At 52.5% G+C, this 15,273-nt stretch overlaps 3 protein-coding genes across 3 annotated transcripts; all 3 read right to left on the reverse strand.

The window, feature by feature from the left end:
• Positions 1-6,480: 6,480 nt before the first annotated feature.
• On the reverse strand, positions 6,481-7,983 carry AYO20_11304 (hypothetical protein; the record flags this gene model as incomplete). The annotated part of the gene is made up of 1 exon (XM_022649556.1): positions 6,481-7,983. The coding sequence occupies one exon, from the start codon at positions 7,981-7,983 to the stop codon at positions 6,481-6,483; it is 1,503 nt and encodes a 500-aa protein (XP_022494463.1).
• A 545-nt stretch (positions 7,984-8,528) lies between these two features.
• On the reverse strand, positions 8,529-12,248 carry AYO20_11305 (hypothetical protein; the record flags this gene model as incomplete). Its single annotated transcript, XM_022649557.1, has 1 exon — positions 8,529-12,248. The coding sequence occupies one exon, from the start codon at positions 12,246-12,248 to the stop codon at positions 8,529-8,531; it is 3,720 nt and encodes a 1,239-aa protein (XP_022494464.1).
• Positions 12,249-12,673: 425 nt separating this feature from the next.
• Positions 12,674-15,074, reverse strand: AYO20_11306 (hypothetical protein; the record flags this gene model as incomplete). Its single annotated transcript, XM_022649558.1, has 3 exons — positions 12,674-13,608; positions 13,672-14,067; positions 14,117-15,074. 3 exons carry the CDS (start codon positions 15,072-15,074, stop codon positions 12,674-12,676), a joined length of 2,289 nt encoding a protein of 762 aa, XP_022494465.1.
• Positions 15,075-15,273: the final 199 nt, after the last annotated feature.

Below are 15,273 nucleotides of genomic sequence, written 5' to 3' on the forward strand. Positions count from 1 at the left end.
CGAAACTAGCACGCCGGGTTCGCTTTTCGGGTTCGCTTTTCCAATTCCTCTGACCGGTACCATCTCTCATGCGTGGAGCGCTCTGGACCTCACTGATATGAATCAGGCTCTCTCCAGCAAGGCTCAAGCAGCTTTCCGATCAATCGGCTTGCAATGCCCTCGAACCCCGCTGCGGTTCCTGGCTGCTCTTTTGAGCGTATCATGGACTTCGTCTTGGCACAAACGACAGGGACGAAAATGGTGGACCTTGTTAGGATCGTCGTGATTTGAGTGCAACCGGTCGGCAGAGCATTGGAGCTTGGGTGTCAGGAACAGGATCAATTATTACATCTTCCAAAGACACAGCGTCACACGCTTCCTTTCTTACAGTCCTTCAATCATTCCCCGGTCACTCTGCTCGAAAAGCCCACCGCTTGCTAGTTTTTACTTGGCCAGAAGCACAATGCCTGAAGTTTGGGCCTGTCGCCGGCATCTGTCAGTTGTGGAATAGCCCTCTCCACAACCGACACATTCAACCAACCCGAAAAGCAACCCGCCAGCCTTTCCAGGAGTTGGGGACTTTTGAAAAACATAGTTACGGTATCCCGCGACACTGACGTTCTACGTGGCCTGAGCTGAAGATCTTTTCCGACTGGAGCGATGGAAACTCGACGGCATTCATCATCCTGCATTATTTCCCAACCTGATCCGGACTTTCATCTCACCAACTAACTGTCCACCATCCCCCCCTTATCTCGTCTCCGCGTCCGCTTACTGAAATCCGCTTTTCAGCCGAATCGTGTCCGGTGAGTCCGCTTCTTTTCTCGGCTGGAGAAGTCACGTTCTTTGAAATCTTATTTACTATAGTTGAAGCCGCTGCCGAATTTCCCTTGGCGAGGACGGAGGGGTATACGGTGCAGCCAATCTTGTCGTACGCAACATTTCTGCCTCGGGTTTAGTCGATATGCTAAATGCCTCTGTTGCTGCTGCTTCTCCATCGGCCTCAAAACGTCCATGGGCACCAACTTCTGAAAGTCAGCCGCCCACATGATGTCGATCCTGTTTGCTACCAGGTTCTGGCACACGAACTGACCAAAAACGTGTTCCACGTGTGACAGCTAACGGCTTAACCTTCACCTTCTGAGTCCCTTGGCGATTTGTTCCCACTTTCCTTTACAAATGGCAGCGATCAGCACTGTATCGACACTTGAGCCTATCGTTCTCCTGCCTCTAGGCAAGGACTAAGGATGGAGAGCTGCACCACGGCCGATATGGAGACTCGGTGACGATGGCCCATTCCGAGCCACATCGAAGCTGCTCGGCGCCTGGTCTCGCCGTCAGAGAGAAGAGCCAAAGATCCTCGCTGGGGGACGGCTGTGAAGTGGATTACGTTGTAGTCTCGACTACAGCTTCATCACTGTCTTATTGCCATTCGCTCTACTCGAAGGCATTCCCACCAGCTCGCCTGGGCTAGGTTGCCATTTGCCCCTCCCCACCGAAGTCGTCACAAACTCCTAGCCTCAGCCAACTACCGTGTCTTTCAACTTGTGAACAGTTTTGAGGATGCCGCCACGGGCAATGTAGAAAAGGCAAAAAGGCGACGGGGCACTTTGGGGATTTGGTCTCTCGAGTTCACCTGGGTGCGACGGACACAAGAGCCAACAGGCGGTACGATGCCAATGGCCAGTCGTTCTCCAATGAGATAGACAGACAGGGGTTGCCAGTAATCCTCCTCATTGCCATTTTCGTTCTGGCAAGGGTTATCACGACATGCCACGACAGGCCCACAGCAGAAGATACTCTATAAAGAAGCCCAGGTCGCCCATGAAGGAGGGGGGTCTCTCACTCTGTGCTCTACTATCGCATCAAACACCTTCTTTCTTCAACCAGCTGCAGAATCTCTCAACTTCCTCGGACTGACCACCTATCTGTTGAACAATCGAAGACCTTCTACCATGCCTCCTAAACAAAGCAAACCCAAAGAAGCAAACTATTGGTACTGCTGCCAATGCAGTCAAGATGATGTGGTCCTCAAGAACCCCCACATATGGACGCTACACGCGAAATGCTCAAAGTGCCAACATCCTCGATGCGACCGTTGCAAACCCGTCTATATCAAGCCTGGAGAGGAAAAGAAGCTGGAATGACCACAGATGCCTTCACCATCCATGGATAGCCATGGTATGTTACGAGCTTTGGTGCTCTCTACCATTCTATACTAACTTTGACAGGTATCGATGAACGGGCCACGCTGCATCTACACTACCAGCAATGCTCTACAACCCACAGTGGCATCCATGCTCCCAGTCCATGCACAAGACACATCATCCCGGGAATACAGAACGAGGGTCAGCCATCCAATGCCGCGCTGGGAGTGGCATGTCTTTTCGCTTCTACCTATGTTTTCTCTCTCGTCATCAATACCCCAGAATGCTAGTAATAAAGGCGCAGTCAGCAAGAGCAAGTTTGTGTGTGTCTATTCATTCACCGGCGTCCTGGTACGACAGAAAACTTGGCTCAAAGTCTTATTTGTTGCCTGGTGTCCTGTCGACGTGTCTTGGGGAGTCTTGCTTCTAGTGGTACCGAGAATAATCTTCGATCATGTGTGTTAGTCTTGGAGTCATTTTCCTTAATGAGATTTTGCTGGGTCAAACTGAACACGTTTGCATTCAATAAGCCCTCGCTAAAGAAAAGTTGTGCTCCTCCATTCTCGCTCTGACCATGAGAACTCGTCTAATTACACCTGCCGACTTGAGAGTTTTGCTGTGACTCTGGTTGCCTTGAGTTCATGTTGTTCTTGTATGACAGGACGCCACCAAGTGGCCAGGAAGTCACGTACTGCAGGAAGAGGGAAGAGGGAAGAGGGTCGCTGGGTCTGCGCCAGAATCCAGACTCATTCTCCACCACCAAACAATGTCGCTCAACCCCCTCCAACGTTTTGTTTGCTCCTAGTGCTCATGCTCATAGGACAGGATGGAACGGCATCTTCTGGTCTAATTGTTCATCCCTGTGAGTAATCTCCCCCAGAAGACATAGAGACCTCGGTGCTTGTGCTGTACTGACTGTCATTGGCAGAGGGGGTTGGTTCACTAGGCCCCGATCGACGCTCTTCCATGCACAGCAACAACGAACTCTGACCGCCCTCATACAACCACCGCGTTTCGCCGGCCCTGCTGCCAATCCCTTTGTTCCCTCTTGCTCACAGTCACGTCTCTTCTGCCCTCTCACTGGACGCCCACAAGAAGCAAGCGCAGTTCCCGAAGGGTTGCAGGTCATGACAGGGCCCGAAGGCTTCACTCGGCAAGTGGATCATGGCATGCCAGGGCCTTACCGCCGGCAGACAGGGCCTTTGCAGATTCAGAGGAATGGCGCCAGGAGACCAAAAGACCCTCTGGAGTGACGGAAGTTGGCCCTTACACAAAATAAGACCATCTGCAGCCTTGCATTAGTCTTCCCGACCCATGTTCACAAAAGTGACGAGTCCAAAATTATACAGAAAGGGATGACACAAGTCATAGTCCATAGGGCAAGCGAGCAGCCTGCAGCTAAAAACATGGTGGACCTACAGCTGACTTGACCTAGGGGTCACCGGCCATCTGGTCAAAAGACAAGCTGTACTTTCGTACATCTCCCAACAACCATGGACATTGTTGGTCTCTGAAACGCAGCACTGCCATTGCCGGCTGGGTGATTCATGGGACCTTGGCCCGTACGACGATTGTTATTCAAGATACCCACGAGGATCGAGATCATTCTCTCGGGGCATCCCTGACGCGATCACACTAGCACACCTGGAGAATCCGAATGATCGAGACCCCCACAAGAGTGACCAGGGGCAGAAGAGCCGCCTGTATCCCGGAAAACACCATGTGTCGCTGTGTCTCCGCACTAGCAGCGGTCTACTTGTCAAATGTGTTTTCGAAACCTGAAATGTCAATGGTGATTTTTTTTCTCGACATCAGCAGGATTGAGAGACGTCCCGGAGCGCCAGCATTGGTGAATGACAGTGTTTGTTGCAGGATCGAGACCAGGGTCCGCCAAACCAAGTCTTTTGCCCATCTTCGCTCACCCACTTTGTGTCCAAAGGACTTTGAAGCTAGTTGAGAAAGTGGCTATCAGAGCCGCCAGACCGATTCCGCGGGGTTGAACTTGACGCGTCACTGGCCTCGACAAGCACATGTCATGTCATTGTGCATGGCTCTCTGGAGATGGCCGCGGACCGGTGAAGACGATTAGAGTCTAGTTGCAGTTTAGCAGCCAGTGCTCTCTGCTTTTATTATGCATGTCCTTTCCTAGCTCTAACCGGTCAATTCCGGATTGGAGGAAAAACAGGACAGAGCCGCATCACATGCGAAGTACTCGCTACAGACGACACACTTTACGCTAAGCGAAAGTCTTCTACAAACTCTGGCAAGGAAAACGGAAGAGGTAGACGCGGTCAGTCCGAAGGGATTGAGAAACATGAAGGTTCGCCAAAGGTCCATCTGTGATGAGGTTGGCACGGCCGAGACGTCACCAGGGTTGCAACTTGCAAACAATCACCCGCCCTGCCTGCCTGCACATCAAAAGCCCCGGGTCATCAAGACTTGGACAGGCGACAGTTCTGACAGTGCCTACCTAGTCCTGTCTGAGGGACTTCCTCCAGTGGATCAGAAGCCGCAGTGGCAACGACTGGACCCGGGGCACCAGCGCACAACCACTCAGCCCCTCTGTCCATGTCGCTTCGGAGGCACGACACCATTTCCCGTTGCCCGCTTTGGTATTTTCCCGCCCGTCGACTCCTGCCCTCAAGCGGTATCTCAGAACTAGCGAAACTCCTTCATGTTGTGTTCCAAATACTTTACCATCGGAAATTGGAAGCGGACAGCGGAGCGTGGGCCTTTTGCCCTTTCCCGTAATCATCACTTATCCCCCTTTTTTTTCTTTTTTCTTTTTGTTTCTTCGCACTATCATAGGACGGAGAGGCTTTTCTTTCCCTTTTGTCTTACGAGCTGACGAATGAGGGCCCAGCCAGGTCTAGGACAAGGCATTTCCGTTTGCACGTCTATTTTCACAGTTGCCTGTGTTGCTTTTTTTCCCTGCCCGTGTGCTCCGCTTGGCTGCGTGACTGTTGGGTTTGACTCTTGTGTTTGGACTTTGCACGATTCCATGCAGTCTTTTGCCTCTGTACCTGCTGGGCCCGCGTCGGGTCTGCCGTGTATCTATCTGCCTGTTTGTTGATAGTCTGGGTGCCTGGTTGACCCTCTTGCTTTTCGCACCCTCTGTGTGTCCTTTTCGCAGCTGACTGCAGCCAGAAGTACAACAGGAAAAGACACTCAGAACGGGTACGAAGCCGGGCAAAATAGTCGGTGTGGGGAGGGCAAACAAGACAGAAAAGCAAGGGACAGGATGATAGAAGGACCCAGAACGGGCTGTCACTGCGCCAGCCAGCCAGGGTCCATTCCAGCGTCGGCACACCGAATTCCCAAAATCCCATTTCCCTCCTTCCCCTTCTTTTCTCCCGGAATCAGGACAGAACAAGATCGGACCATTCAGGTGTCAGAACCCAAAAAAGGCGACCGCTAGGCAGGTAGGCGAACACAGGCAAGCAAAGGGGAGCAGAGCGGAGCAAAAAGAGCAAAGCATAGATGCCTAAGGCAAACTGTCCAATTCACCTCATTTCACTCCACTTGACTTCACCGTCTTTTTGCAATTTTTGAGTGGGATTTCCCTGTGTCTGTTCACCTGGCGATTGTCTCTCTCTCTGTGTCAGCTCCGCGCTCGCTGTGCCATCACGCCCCGGCGACCAGACACCAGACAGGGAGAATCCACAGAGGCTGGGTTGGGCAGAACTGGACTGGTCTAGGTTGATTCATTGCCCCCTTTCCCTCCTTTTGTAGTTTGCCTTGAGCAGTGCCATGCTCTGCTGTGCCACGCTGCGCCATGCTGCGTGCTTCGCCTTTCTGTATGCCCATGTCTTCTAAGCCATCATTAGCGTTTCTTCCCCACCGTATGTGTCCTGTGTCCTGTGTGCCGTATGTGCCTCGCGCCTTTTTTGGTGGTGGTCGAGGTGGATGATGGTCGTGGCTGTGGTGGAGAGGGACGAGAAGGTTTGTAAGGTCCAGAGAGACAGACAGAGAGGGCGAGAGGGACAGGTAGACAGGTAGACAGACGAGACAGAGCAGAGGACAACCCGAACCCCCGGGGGAATGGACAGAGAGGTCAAAACAAGATTGTTCTGGGAGAGAGTGAATGCGAGAGAAGAGCAGGCAAGTATAGCATGGTGTATGGTGTGGTGTGGTATGCTATACGATTATATAGTCCATGAATGGACAACGGGATGGGCATGAGCTGAGCTGAGATGAGCGCAGACGACCCTGTTAGATATGAAGTAGGTTGTCCTTTGACTTCTTACCAACCGTAGTACCTAGTACCTGGTAGGTACCTGGTAGGTACCTAGTAGGTACTCGTCGTATACACAACCGTACCGCACCGCATGCCGTGAGGAGAAGGACCAGCATTTCACTTTCCAGCATGATGAGGATGAGGATGAGCATGTCGCCTCCGCGGAGTCCGCCCAGGAGTCCACATGTCCTTTGCGTCGACTCCCTCGATGCCAGCACTGCTCTCGAGCCCGAGGCCGGCTCTCACGGGTGTCTTGCCTCCCAGCTTCTCCATCAGACGTCTCGCCGCCGGGGTCATGTTGCCGCCGCCACTACCGATCGCCGTGGAGGGCGTTTGCCCACCGACCCCAAACAGAGAGTGAGCCGGTCCCGGTGTTTTTACCGTCTCTCGCTCTCGCTCCCTCTTCCTCCTCGCCTGCTTCTCCAATATGCGCAGATGCAGATCCTCTCTCTTCCGGATCTCGCTGATCTTGAACGGGTTGGGTGTGCCGTCGCCGACCTGCCCGGCCAAGAGGTCGCGATAACTGGGGGCCGAAGATTCGGTCCCCTTGCCAAGGTTTTCGGGCTCGTCTTCCTCCACGAACGCGTAGCCGTTGACACGCGGAGTTTCGCTTCCGGGGAAGTCGGTAGTCGTCGCAGAATCGCCGTCCCCTCGCTGCACCCCGCGGGTGGTCCGTTGCACAATGATTTCCGTGTTGAGGGACGGGGAAGCGGGCACGGGCCCGGGTTCGTCGACGTACTGCATCGGCGGGAATCGTGTATTTGCGTGGACGACGTGTTTTGGCCCGGCTTTGGAGATTTGCTCCTTGACCTCCTGCACCGTCTGTAGCCCGTCCTCGTCCACGGAGGTCGCATTGAACATCAAAGTGTTGTCGGGCCGCTTGATTTTCCAAGAGTCCGGTTTCGCGAGGCGGGCATCTGTCGCCCCCGTCGTTATAGGCACCAGAGATTTTCCCGCCGCTTCATCCTCTTCGCGCTCCTTGAGGAGTCGGGCTTCGCGGGCACGGTACGCGATTTGTCGGCCAGAGAGGAGTCGTTGATCTTGGGTCCAGAGGTGGGCGTGCTTTTCACGGCGCTTTTGATTTTGTTTGTCGAGCAGAGTGTTGAATGATTCATTGTCCTCGGACGTGTATTTCGCCTGGAAGGAGCCCAGCGAGTATTTCGATGTGTCCAGTTGTTGCGTTCGTGACTCCTCTCCTGCCTCTTCAACCTCTGTCCCGGCGACCGTGACGGGTGTCTCACTCCCGGTGTACCCAACCGGCGTATCTTCCGCCACTCGGGGCGTTGCTGAAGGGGTCCTGTCAAACCGAGTGTTCCGCGCTGACCTTCTCTTGCTGCCTGTTGCCGGCGCTCCTGCTTGTCTCAATTTCTGCGCCGCCTCTACGATCCAAGCTTCATCTCCAGAGTCCAGCGCGGCCAGGTATTCGTGTTGAGCCTGGCTTTCGAGCAGACCGGGGAAGTAGTCGCGGGCGATGATGTCGGATAACGCCTGGGTATATTCATCCTCGTCCAGAACTTTTGGTGGCCTTTTTATGCGCTTGAGGGGGGGCGGGGGCATAAGGGCGACATCGTCCGCAGCTGACCGTCGAATGAGGGCCTGACTGGCTTGTGAAGTTGCCATGAAGTCGTTATCTCACGACACATCCGAAGAAGGCACCTTGATGCGCGGCGACAGATTCATGAACAGTGCCTCGTAGTGGGTGCGCTGTCAACAGCAAATGACTCGAAGCATGTGACGTTATTGGTGGCAATCGAGTCATTGTCGCTCAGCCTTGCCAAGCGAAGCAATGTTTGCGCGAGGCTTCGCACTCAGCAGATCTATCACTTGGTCAGAATGAACGCAACGACTCATCTTGGTAAAGTGACTCAATCGCTGACTGTATCCAAGCTTACAGCTACGAAAAACTCCCGGCCCAGATGCTCCATGGTCTTCTGCCCCAACCGCTGACTTCATTAACGGAATAGAAGGTGTTATGATGTTATACATTGTAGAAACCCAATCATCCTACCACGGAGGCATAGTCGGCGTAGTCTCTCCAAAAGTCAAGAGGTACATACAAGAGAAGCAGTGGTGTAGAAAGCACACTTTTACTAGGAGTCCCTTCACAAATGTCATGCCGAATCAGTGGAAATGTCGAGATACATGAACTTGGAAGACTCTGATGCCTACTCGTCATCATCTTCAAGACCGGCTTCAGCAGACACTCCCGCCGAGTCCGCATGACCATTGGTGCCTACATTGAAAGCATCCTCATCCTCATCCTCGTCGTCGTCATCGTCGGCAATAGTGCGCAGTTGCTTGCGTTGTCTAGGCGGCGGTTTCGGTTGAGATTGATCATCCCCTTCTGGCTCATCGCGTAACCCTTGCATCTCTTCATCCAGATCACCAACTTCGGATGCAGGGGTATCGGCGGCGGCTTCTTCTGGGGTCGCAACAGCGCTTGCTTCGTCTTCCAGCTCAGAGTCCGAGTCCACCACAACAGCCGCAGACTTGAATTTGTCGCTCTTTCGTCGTGGAGTCTCTCTTGCCGCACTCTTCCTCTCCAACCTTCGCTTCTTCTTCTTTGGCATTTCCGCAGGAGCTTCATTGTCTGATCCACTCATTGGAGTGCGCGATACGCTTCGTTCACTCTTCCCATCTTCGTCGTCTTCAATAAATCCATCTTCATCGTCTCGCTTCTTCCGCTTGCCCCCAGACTTAGGTTTCTTCTTCCGCCTCACGCGCTCTCCGGTTTCCTCGTCGTCCGTATACTCGGCGGCTTCTCTTGCTGCCGCCTCAGCCCGAATCTGCTCGGCAATTCTCTCCGTCTCCTCGACAATCTTTCGCCGTTCTTCCGCAATTCTCTGCGCGCGTTCCTCTTCCTCCTGTCTGCGTCTTCTAGCCGCTTCCTCGCGTTTTCGCAGCTCCTCCTGCCGCCTCTCCTTGGCTTCTTTGAGCTTGGTGGCATTCTCGGTCTCGTAAGCGGCCTGCCTCACACGTTGGCGCTCCAGTTGGTTTCTCATGGTATTTTTACCCATAGCAGCACGTTGTTCAAGTGCTGTCCTGGGATATGGCGGTTGTTTATGCCGAGCAACTTGTTCAAAGGTATCGATGGCTTGCTCGAGCCCGGCGATGGCAGCATCCACATCTTCAAGTGTTCGATCGGTCTCCTTGGCCTGGTTCACATGTTGTGCAATTTGGAACTGAATGAAAGCCACATTAAACTGTAGATGGGGAGAATCTGGTTGAGTGGCCAAGGCGCGCTTCATGTAGTCGAGAGCAGTGTTCAAGGCAGGGATGGATCTATCAGCTTTGCCTTTCAGCAACCATGCCCTCGACAAGCACGCCAACAACTGGGCGTTTTCACCCTTGCCGTCCTTTCTCAGTGCGATCTCGTAGTTGTCGATGGCTCGTTGATACTGCCGAAGTTCTGTCATCACATGACCTAGATTCGTGTTCACTGAGGAATCCCGTAGCGTGTCTTTAACCTTCGTGAAGATCTGCAGAGCATCGGAATATGCCTTCTTGTCATCGCACAGAGCGATCGCAACTCCCTGTGCGGCATAAGCGTTCTTGGGGTCCAGTTGCAGCGCTTTGTCAAAGAACTCGTACGCTTTGGCGTACATCTTGCTGCGCTTTTCCTTTTCTTGGTCTGTATTGCGGGGCATATCTCTTGCGATTGTGAGGTGGATGTTGCCCATTCCGACAAGAGAGTAAAGATCGTGCTTGTCGTAGCCTTGCAATGTGTGCTTATAATGGCGATTCTCGGTATCTTCTGCAATATTGGCGGTCTTCTTTTTGGCGCTATGGTGGTACCAGCCCATCAAGGCCCTGATCTCAGTGTTGCCGTAGTCGTTTTGGTACACTGCGTGGATCTTTCGTGGCCCTTCATCTCGCGGTGATGTTTCCAGGGCTATAAATGCCAAGCGCGCGGAAGCATCTGTATAGTCGGCATGTCTAGCAAGGAGACCTTCATAAACCTTCTGAGCCTCCTCGATAAGACCCAATGCCTCCAGGGTCCTGGCCAGGTTGTATGAAATCGTAGTCACCAAAGCATCGGTGTCGCTGTTGTCGACATCCTCAGCATTGATCTTTTCTTCTTCCACTGCCTTCTTTTCAGCCTCCTGCTTTTCTGTGAGTCTTACGCATGCATTGAGCGCAATCTGGAATGTCTCTCGAGCCATGGAGTATGACTCTTGCCCATATAGAAAGCATGCCATATTATTCAAAAGCTGCGGAGGGAGGTTCTCGCGCAACTGAGCAATGTATGTTGCTTCTTCCTCGGCTGGGTCTGGTTTGTCCTCGTCCGGAATCTTCTCCAGCTGCATCTGTTCAACTGTCTGAAGACACTTTAGGCTTTCAATCGGATTTTCGAGCTCGTACAGACGCGCGAGGTAGAGCAGAACTGACTCGTCGGGCTTGTTCCGAATCTTTTCGTCCTTCCAAGTCTTGCGAACATTCTCGAGCAGTTGTATGGCCTTTCGCGCCGTTGCTTGTTTGTCATCTTTGCTCGCCGTGCTCTGAGTCGAGAATGTCTCTTCAGCATATAGACAACCTAGCAGCGTCATGGCTTCCACATGTCTGTTGATTTGAGAGAGATTTTCAAGTCGAAACTTGGCGCCTTGAATGTCCTGGGTCTGGACCATGATTTGGATGAGACCAAATTTCGCGGGGAAGTAGCCTCGATCCAATCCGCCTCGTGCCTGATCCGATCTGTTATAATAGTCGTTCGCTTTTGGCAGATCGCCTTTGTTATGCTCCTTTCGCGCCAACAAATACCAACCGTCACTAGCGATCGCGTTGATGTCGGTCTGTTCGATGGCCTTTCGCGCTAAAGGTTCCACGGTCTCGTAGCGGCCAGTCAGGAGGAAATAGCTAGCAAATGTTGCACAGCTGAGCGGGAAGCTCTTGTCGATAGTATAGGCTTTCTTTGTATGGTCGATCATCGCCTTTTTGTAAAGAGCGTTGAACTGGGGGTCGGAAGCAGGGTACTTGGCACTTTCGTGGAGATAATACACCCCCAGCAGAGCATGCGCAATTTTTGAATCGGGATTCAGTGCCAGCGATCGTTCCCAAGCCATCTTCGCCCTGTCCTGGTATCCTAACTGCCACAGACAGCAGCCAATGCCTATCCGAGGATCAGGGTCCGTGAGACCGGGCATTTTGGCGAGCACATCTTGGTATACCTGCAATGCTGAGCCGTACTGCTTCTGCAAGTAGAGTGTCCTAGCTCTTCCAATCGCTGCCATCATATTGCGACCCTCTGAGGCTCTTAGTGCGTCATCGAAACACTTTAGTGCCTGTTTAAGAGATTCGGCTCTTTCAGCATCTGACCCAGCCTTGGTTGAGGCTTGCAAGGAGGCTCGAAGGAGGAAGAGAACGCCTCTGGTGAGATACAGTGGAGGGAAGGCAGGGTTGATCCGAAGGGCATCGTTGATCGCGGCGGTGGCTTCTCGGAGATAATGGTCTTTGGTTTTCACGTCGCTCGAGGTTGGATTTTCTGGTAATACTCGGGGGGCTTGTCTGCTCTTGAGAAGATTCAGCCAGGCCACGCATGCCAGGAGGCTCAGACGTTCCTTGGGCCCGCTTCTTGACAGAGAACCCATGCCCTTGACCAAGATTTCAATTGCGTGGTCGAATTGCGCCTGTTTAGCGTATGCCAAAGCAATTGTGATCCATAGATTTTTAGCAGCTTTCTCATTCTCCAAGAGTTGACAGAGCTCCGTAGGGTCGTCGAGGTGATCTTCGAGATTGACTTCGACCGCTTCATCGGCGTCCAGCCCGCCGGACACGGGGATATCGATCGCAGAGGGGATGTCGGCAAACCGTGACGCAGGTGTTATTCCTACCACGCCCCCATTGAGGGCGCTGGCAGTGCTGCCGTTTCGCACTGCTGCCGATGCCATGTTGACTCGCGCGGAAGGTCAGGTGAAGGAGAGGTGGGAGATTCACAGGGTGCAAGCCGATCAGCGCATGGTGAGAAAATCACGAATCGACGGCGGATAAATAAGTGACAGGATGCGACAAATACGAGGTGATGTGCACTTGGGGCACGCCCGACTTTGTGAAGTGAAAGCGTACTGGGGTAGCGTGTGGTCGAATGTGTTTGCTGGCGTATTATTGTCGGAGTCGTTCACAAACTGCGGTGCGAGTTGCATTTGAAAGTTCTCGGTTGCTCCTGCCGTCACGCTAAGGATTTCCACCTGTGCACGAGCAGCCTCGCGCCTCAGTTGCCACAGCCTTGCGCCCTCCACGCCATAGCCATTCAACCATCAAACAGTAATTACGACTTGCTTGTGACTTGCTTATGTTCTTGTATCATTATAATGTATCAATATCTCAGCCGGCTGACATCAAATACGAGCCGGCTTTCTTCCAGATTAATCATCACACGGCCTTTCTCGTCTATTTGCACATATTCATCTGTGGTTGGGATCACCTTGCTACAGTGTTCCACCTCTTGTCGACTGATACCACCAGGATCGCGGGGAATCCACAGGGTCGGTGGCTTCGCGAAAAATGAAGGTGGGTAGTAGATATCGCACTCGATATCTTCCGGGTATACCGGATCTGGCAAGTCAGACGGAACCATTCGACGAAGAATAGTATAGTCCGAGTATACCTCTGGATGGAGCCACCGTAGGAGGAAGTTGGACTTATCTGCCGGGTTCGGCGATATCCATCGCATCCAGAATGCTGTGAGAGCATTAAGTACCATGTAGACTTCAGGAACCTCCTTTTTGACTTTCTTCCTGAATATGGTTTTAATGCCTCCTCCAAGGGCGTTCAGAGCTCCGCTTGCACCTTCCATGGCCCTGCTGTTACCAAGGTCCGGTTCGTGTTGTTCTTTGTCGGAATGATATCCTTCGAAATGCTCCGGATCATCAGCGTGGCGTGGATTCGTCGGTCGAGTTCCTAGCAAGTGCTCATCTTCTTGGACCGTCAGGCTCTTTGGAAGACTCCACAGAAGTGGGCCAAGTGCTTCAAGGAGCGAACTATGGACCAAACCAGTGAGGACGAGTAAGATCGCCGTGAGCACGACTGGCACGTAAGCACCTTTAAGTGAAAACAGCCCGATCATACAGACTTCAGAGAAATATAAGCCCAGCAGTAACTGCATCAGAGCGCGAGGATACACAAGCCCTCTGGTGTCGACTTCCGAGTCGTAGACGTAGATGAGGTTGTAACGATACACCATGTGCAAAAATATAAGACCGACAGCAGCAAATCCGAGGATGATCGGCGCGATAAGCGCATAGCTGAGAGCTGAGATATCGTCAGAAACAGCCTACTTATGGGATTGTGGTGTGTCCAAGGAGGAAAACTCACTGATGACACCAAGATTGGTGTAGACGGGAAACACTGTTCCCCAATGAATACGTTGGAGTCGATGCCATCTCATATACATCTTCCTGGGACTGTTGATGTACTTTCGAAACACATACAATTGGAACAGATTGCCGAATTGGACAAGTGCTCCAGATCCAAGGGCCAGGCTCTGCAAAAGAAAGTACGACAGATAGAAGTTAGAAGCCTTGGGCAGGTTCTGAGAGAGCAAATCCTTTGCTGTAGTTGGATCTTCGAGCAGCTTTGTCACGGCTACGGACGCCGCTGAGGTCAGGGTCGTTATCAGGAATACTTGGACGACCTGGAAAGCGAAGTAGGCGTGCTGAGTGTAAAGCTCAATCATGCTCAGAGTCGGAACTCCTCCGAGCCTGGCGCAAACTGGTATACTGTCAGCACTGGGAAGAATGAAAGACGAGGTGCGACTTACATCTCAGGATTCCGGGAACAATACTCATCAACAGAGACAAAGCCAAAGCCGGGACGACACCACTCAAGATACCCTTGACGGCGCTTGGTAGATCTGCAAGCCACCCGAGAAAGCTGACTTTCTCTGAGAGATACTCCAGATTGGAGATTGTGCCAACAGCAGCGGACGGGATGGCCCAGAATATAATCAACGCGGTGATCAGAGCTTTGATTAAGAATCTCCGCGCGATTGTCTCTAGCCAGGACATTGACAACGACGCCCATATTATCTCGAACGGCCTTACACCAAGAAACCGCTGAGCCATATGCAGCGGGCGATGGTGCGTCAGCGTCTGGTAGGCGTGTTGTGCATCTGTGTGTGTCTCGAATTCCACGAAAACAGAAGGCAGCATGCCATCGGTTTTGAAAAGTTGGTCTCGTCGAACTCTGGCAATTTGGTTGTTCAGCTTCCTGATCTGATTCCTTGTCCATTTGATGGTATCCACACGGCGGCCATAGTTTGCAATTGGTCTGTGGTGTGGCCTCGAGCTATGAGGAATCCATTGCGATGCAACTGATCCGTTGACATCCGGGAGGGCTCGTTCTTGCATCTCTTTCGAAGGGTAAGTGGTATCCTGTGAATCGTCGGACGCTGGGACAATTTCAGCCGTGCCAGATCTCGAGACTGATTTTCTCCCATTCTCGCTACAGACCTCAGTCTCTGTCTCGGTCTCGAGAGAGTTTTTACTCGATTCTGGCTGTTCTCCGCTGTCAGCTTTCTTGAGTGCTTTCGTCCTTGCCCCGTTGGCCATCCTGATGAGTTCAAACTCGGCCTTCTCTAGCCGCATGGCCGTCTGTTCCCTTTCCTTGACCAGGCGTTCGAGCTCATTGGTTGTTTGGGGAATCCAAATCTGTTTGACAGAGCTTCCAAGCATCCATCGGAGTCTCTGTTCATCGAGAAATTGTCGGGGCACATTCATGTAGAGCACTGTCCGAGAGGACAAGCGGTTTGCATAAAATGGTGAAAGAAGATACGCTTGCCGTAAGTTGATATAGTAAACACATTCTCGTGAGACCATGTACAGGATGAAAACTGCAAAGCACGTTACTGCAAGTACTGGGTCGTAGTCTGGTGATGACTTACCGAAATAGACCCATGACAGTAGGGTATGGGCGTAT

Source organism: Fonsecaea nubica (assembly GCF_001646965.1).
Source record: "Fonsecaea nubica strain CBS 269.64 chromosome Unknown Scaff145, whole genome shotgun sequence".
Lineage (NCBI taxonomy): Eukaryota > Fungi > Ascomycota > Eurotiomycetes > Chaetothyriales > Herpotrichiellaceae > Fonsecaea > Fonsecaea nubica.